The sequence below is a fragment of the Oncorhynchus masou genome, chromosome 32, assembly GCF_036934945.1.
Source record: "Oncorhynchus masou masou isolate Uvic2021 chromosome 32, UVic_Omas_1.1, whole genome shotgun sequence".
In the NCBI taxonomy this organism is placed as follows: domain Eukaryota; kingdom Metazoa; phylum Chordata; class Actinopteri; order Salmoniformes; family Salmonidae; genus Oncorhynchus; species Oncorhynchus masou.
The window spans coordinates 23,556,324-23,562,945 of record NC_088243.1 but is presented as its reverse complement, the minus strand read 5'-3'; the positions used below and the strand labels follow the sequence as shown (position 1 = coordinate 23,562,945).

Genomic DNA, 6,622 nt, shown 5'->3' with positions numbered 1-6,622 from the left:
GTTACAGCCCAGCAACATTCATCTCGGCTGCCAGTTTGGGCTTGTCCTTCACTTGTCAATCAATTGACCAGGAATTAACCTAATTTAAAGCCAGGTTTATTGCATTAGGAACCCCACGACAACCAATAGATTTCGATAACACAACAGCAAAAGACGAGGAAGTTAATAATTCCCAACTCTGTTTAAATCTGGTTTGGAATTCTTCTTTGGCATTGATAAGGATTCCCATGTGACTTGCTTGATAATAAGTAAATTGATACTGAATATCCCTTTATCAAAGTCCAGACCTGTGATTACAGTATATTGTGTCTGTAAGAGTTATTCTATTTTGAGAGAGCACCAGGGTTAGGTTATCTCATGTAGAAACAGCTATGGTTGCACAGTGCATCCAGTATAGCTGATAAATAGTTTTCTCTCATGGGCCTTGCTCATTAACCAGACAAAAATACACTGCTAGCATCCCACTCTGTAAACCACCGTATGTATCCCAGTGGTCTTGTCAATGGACTATGACCTGGAACTAAACTGTCATTGGATTAAGCCAGGGTGAAGGAGGAATGCTTTCTTTAGTAATGGGTTTATGAATGCATAATGCATTAATGCATTAGTGGTAATTAAATAATGTATTAAATTATAATTAAATATAATTATACGTGATTGTCTTGGACCATCTTATCCTTTTCAATTTGAAGTAAATAGTTATGCACACACACTATTCATAGTAAAAAGCTGTGTTTTCTTTGACTTCAATGTGTTGGCCTTTCCCACTGTTCTCGTGTATAGGAGAATGTAGAGCTCTGCGCCTGGCGATAGGATGTGAGGGGCTTTTTCAGAACATCCCTACTGAGACAGTGTACTACACTGTTGAGGTTGTTTGGATTTTCTTCCACAGAAAATCTTCTATGGATGTAGCACTTGACAAAATAAATCAATAAAGACTCAGCATTTGAAAAAAGAAGCAGCTCTGAGTTTTTTCTACGACACGACTGGCTTAAAGATTTACTCCTCCTGTAGAGGACAGAAGGATAGGAAGGAGTCAAAACACAACAGAAAAAAAAGACAGCACACCTTTAACAAATATATTCCCATCTTGGTGAGAAAGTGGATTTAATTCACAGTATGTCTTTCAAAGTCATTCCACTAACAGTACATATACTGAACCAGCTCATGTTAAATAAAAAACATCCAGGGTTCGAGACTTAGTTTAGCTTGTTGAGAAAAATAGTATTGGTGATTTTTATGGTAAACAGTGCATATTTGTTCATCAGCAAAGTCCTTGTTAAAGTGTTGAACAGGAAGAAAGAAATTACACTGAAGCAGTGGTGGATGGTAATAACATTTGCTTTTCTTTAATGAGGACAGGACACTGCCCACCTCTCATCTCTCCCTGACCATAACAGTCCCAGGGAGAAGATTCTCTCTAATTGAGAGGTGTTTCTCCAGACAGAGAGATTAAGGGCTAAAATGATCCTGTATCCTTAAGCACCTGTAATCAGATGAAATTAGTTGTTTTCCTGAGCATTTGTCTTGGATCCTTGGAATAGCTGCAGTCCTTTACTGTTGTCAAGAGTGGGGGCCAAAGCGAGCACAAGATAAATGCCAGAGAACTCAAATTAATGTGATCTTTCTTTCATTCTGGTTTAACTTGCTTGGGAGGCTGTAAACCAGAACTGGGAGAGTTGCTTACATCTGTCGCTACTTCCATCTATCTCTCTGGTCAATAGTCAAAAGCCCTCTTCCTTTTTAGCCCGGCTGTCATGAGCTGAGCACAAAGGAAATAAAGAGCAGCACAGGTACCATGTAATATTAAACCAAGCCTTCCAACACTCACATGATGGAAAATGCAACACAGCATGCATAATTGCATTCATACATAACCCAATAATTTTGGCATTTAGAAGTAGCCGTGAAAATACCAGGATGAATATTGCAGGGAAACCACTAGCACGGCATTAGAGCATCTGGCCCTTCAGTAAATGTACAGTAAATATACAGTAATGTACAGTGAAAATATAGTCTTTGTAGGATCCCTTACACAACAGACTTGTATAACTAGTAGTTCTCAGTGAAAGAACACCCATGACATTACAAGCGTTGAAGACAACTGTGTGGAATTGGACACTTCAATCTTATAGAACAGGATGGTCTGTACAGTAATTTGGTCAGTAAAAAAATTAAAGCGAGAGAGGGACGGGATAGACAAATAGAGAGAGCGAGAGATGAAGATGGAGAGAGAAAGAGAGTAAGAAAAAAGATAATGTGAGCCACTGCATTGCATCAGGCCAAGTAGACAAATTGCACTTCTCCTGTTTTTTTCCCCAGAGTTCTCGAGTTAGGGAGAATTTTCACATCCCTGCTGAGTTTGAGATAGATGTGTCAGTGTGCACTTCTCTGGGCTTTGCCGAATCATCCTGGCAGAGGCAGAATCTAGCCTCCTAACCCCCCTCGGATCTTCCTTGATGGTCATCCCGGAATCCTCCTCTTGCTCTTTTTCTCTCCCCCTCTCTCTCTCTCTCTCCCTCTCTCTCCCTCTCGTGTTGGTGTACAGTTAACACCTTTTTTCTCTTTCCATTCTTCTGAGTGACCTTCATGAGGCTCACACGACCTTCCCTTTGTCCGGAGCCTCTCCCTTGCTCTCTTCCTATAAATGACTGAAGAAGGGATGTGTGGAGGACAAAAAAGGCCAAGTCCTCTATCAATAAAGACCAGGTCTTAATCATCCTATGTTTTATGCAGTGTGTCTGTCTAATAGCTTCCCGGTCAAGGTTACAAGGTCATTAACAGTATAGCAGCCATGTGAACAGTCACGGTCAGGTCAGCTAAGACTGGGAAGCAACAGTACATGCATGTTAGAATGCATTTCACATTAGGGCTTCCCATGGCACACTGTAATGGGACACGCAATATTCATGTTTGTCATGGAAGCATCATCCCCATTTAAATGAATTACAGCACACCCACATGGTAACAGATACTGATAGCATCAACGGAAGCTCTCATAGGGGTTTTCTCATTGGATGGAACAATATAGACTTGTGGGTGTGGCAAACGTTGTCATTTTCACTGAACCAAGCCATGGTCTAGACAAGGCAGCTATAGGATCTAACATTCTAACATTCCAGTTCAGCTTTCAGACAGAAAAGTACTGCACCTCACACGTTTCTGGTGTACATGATTCCCACTTTTATTTTTGACAGAAAGGGATGTTTCTTCTGGTTTATTTTGGTTACATTGAAAACCATTCTGTGAAAAACTGTAGCACCAGAGCAGATACTTATTGCCCATCCTTAGTTTGTTAAAAAGGTCAATTTGTGCTATTTTGAGTTGAGATCAATTGTGATTGTGGAGAAACGTTTTCTTCCAGTATATAAAAAAGACTAGCACTTTATTTATTTTCCAGTCATTTTCTAAATAAAAAGAGAGATGTAAATGTAATATATCCTTTCCATTTAAATCACAACAAATACACTTAAAACAAAAAAATTGGGCGGCATTTAGCATAATTCAAGCAGGGAATTATCTTTCATGTTGAATAATATTATATATTTATACATATATATTTATATATATATATGTTTATGTACAAGTATGGCACTTGATTACACGAAAGCAAGAAAACACTTTTCACAAATAAAAGCAGTGGGCGCTTTGGTGTATTGTAAATTAAGGAAGTCACAGACGTTAGCGTTTGCAGCAAATCCACTAGATACTGTTTTGCAAGTCAGCCATATAGCAATGGAATGATTACATACGTTAAGGTCAGTGGTGCGAACACAGGCAACAAAAAACACGAATGAAGCTAATGTATTTCAACTAGGTCAATCTAGCCAAAATTGATTTATATATTTATCCATATGCCTATATACATCTGGAGATAGGCATATGCCTATATAAATATGGATAATAGATTTTCCTTCGAACACATAGTCAACCGGTGTATTGTGTTTCTTAAATAGGTTGTTGTCAAAAATCGTTTTGAAACTGTTTTTGAAACACTGTCAATAGCACGTATCGGGTTAGGTTTGGCTCCCCGGTGTTCACCTCTTAGTGCAATTTGCATTTGCGCTCTTCGAGTACAGTAGAGTAAATGCGTGAACACGTCGACATGATCTAAATGTAGCGCTTTACATAGTATAAACGTCACTACAAAGTTGAATCAGTGCAATGTAATAAGTCAACAAACGTGGAATCCAGGCTTGCCATTGGAGTCCATAAAAGACAAACAAATAAAAAAATCTGCCCACTCGTTTAAGTCAAGAAACGGATGAGGTGTGAGGAGCTGTACATCCCGGGTTCATCTTGGTTTAATCTTTCCACATCGCACATTGTCCATTCGGTAAATATCTCCATGTGCTACACATAAGCAGAGTCACTGGATTGAGTACGGCCGAAATTAGGCACACTCATTCGGGGCAAGTCCTTATTTCTGATTTCATAAATGGACTTCCGCCTCGCCTGCACTCCTCGCACCGCCGTTTTGATTTTCTTCCACCCCAAATGATTGAGTTCTGCCAGATTCAGCAACACACAAAAGCCACTGACCGCGAACATGAAGACTAGAAACACGGTCTTCTCCGTTGGTCTGGAAACATAGCACTCGACATCTTTTATGCATGGATATCGATCACATTCGTACACCGACGGGACGTTGAATCCATACAAGAAATATTGACCCACTAAAAACCCTATTTCCAGCGCGTTTCTGAAAACCACTTGAATTATGTAAAATCTCGAGATACCCTCTTGCCGACTCTTTTTAGACTTCCCAGTAGTTCTCATGGCTGAATTTGGGATCTCTTTGACTTCCAAACAGTCGGGTTCGGCTTCTTTGGTGGAGTTCTCTGTGTTCTGAAGTACTCCATTCACAATGGTGTTTTTAATCTTTTTGCTGTCATCTCGTTTCATTGAATCTTGATCCTTATCCAGGGACAGAAAGACGGTGGAGTACCGTCGCTCCTTCTGTTTCGCTGACTGATGCACCGAGTATGTGATAAAACAAAGACTCGGGGTGCAAACCATTATGATCTGGAAAACCCAAAATCGAATGTGTGAAATTGGGAATGCCTTGTCGTAGCAAGCCTGGTTGCAGCCAGGTTGTAAGGTATTACAAACAAACATGGTTTGCTCATCATCATAGACCGTCTCTCCAACTATTGCTACGATTAGAATCCGGAAGATCACCACAACAGTTAGTAGGATCCTAAAAAACAACAACAAAGTATTAATATAAAGTCCGTAAATGATTTACAATGGCGCTCTAAGCAGGAGCTGTCCAGTGCTGAAACCGAACGCTATGGAGTTTGGGATGCTATGTGTATTATGCGTTGTTGTCATTTGTGTTATATACTTTGTGTACTCTGAAGTATTTACTAATTGGCATTCATCTGTATTTGTTTTTTAAAATGTTTTGCCAGTGTTGGTTTGGTAATGTAAGCGGAGCAGGCAAAATAGTGCAGTCTCTGCCTCTCAGTTAGTGCATGGCACAGGAAACCATCTATCCTCAACAACAGCCATTAAAACAGGCAACTCTGTATTTACTGCAAATCCAGTTGACATTTTGCTCTTACCTTCCTATCATAGTAGAGTGCTGCTGGACAGCAGCCTCCAGAAGCCTCTCTAGTATGGTCCATTCCCCCATTGTTGTTCATCCGGAGCAGGCGAGAGTCTACGGCACACTGCACGAACTTCTGCCGAATATGTGGAAAATATTTCCTTGGGTGATTGGTCGTTGTCACTCTCCAAAGGCTCGGAGGTTATCTGACAAACGCATTGATCATGAGCCCACAGCTGTCCTGCCCTCCTCTCTCGCGCGTCGTTCAATAGGGTTCTGTGCGTCTGCCCGAGCGCTCGCGTGACGCTGTCACTTTCTCGTTGTCTTGGGGAGTCCGAAAGGCTGATTACAATAAACCCTCCTATTGTCGATCTTAAGATCAGACTGATGAGTCGCGCGCTGTGTCTGGATGCAGGGAGGTTGGATTTAATGTCTTGCCAGCGTTAATCCGCCTTTAAGTAGTCCCCTCTCTGCGTCACGTGCAGACAGGTTGGCGGAACGCGGCCAAACGCTGCCAGGATTTCTCATTTTCAATATTCGACGAATGGAACCCGGGGCCGGCGTGAAAGATTAATCTGTGATAAAATGATTGGCGATAAGCTCAGTGCACCCGGGGTGTTTCAAGTTTACAACACATACAAATTACTGAGCCAGACCGAATTGTCTCTGGTGCGCGTGCTCAGGGTCATAGAGGTAGAGGGAGAGGGATAAAGGGAGAGAGGTCAATGCGCTGTGTACTGAGCCCTCGGGTCAAGGTTTGGCGCCCAGATATTTTTTCGGATCCCTTTAAGGCAAACACTTGTTGATTTGTAACTATAATCGTGACAATTCCTGCAACAAAGCAGCTTTTGAGTGCACGTGGAATACCCCCGATTTCAGTACTCGTAGTAACGCCATAGTAAAGCAGGGAAAATAATAATGCTGTGGATACACTGTGACTAAGTGAAAGTACCACCCGAGTTGCTAATCGCTTTACAAGTTTGCCTGCCTGTGTGTGTGTGTGTGTGTGTGTGTGTGTGTGTGTGTGTGTGTGTGTGTGTGTGTGTGTGTGTGTGTGTGTGTGTGTGTGTG

At 41.5% G+C, this 6,622-nt stretch overlaps 1 protein-coding gene across 1 annotated transcript; it reads right to left on the bottom strand.

Annotated features, from left to right (window-relative positions):
* Positions 1–1,078: 1,078 nt before the first annotated feature.
* Positions 1,079–5,964, bottom strand: LOC135525724 (gap junction delta-2 protein). The gene is made up of 2 exons (XM_064953523.1): positions 5,568–5,964; positions 1,079–5,200 (listed from the first exon to the last, which is right to left on the bottom strand). The coding sequence occupies exons 1-2, from the start codon at positions 5,636–5,638 to the stop codon at positions 4,354–4,356; spliced, it is 918 nt and encodes a 305-aa protein (XP_064809595.1). The 5' UTR covers positions 5,639–5,964; the 3' UTR covers positions 1,079–4,353.
* Positions 5,965–6,622: the final 658 nt, after the last annotated feature.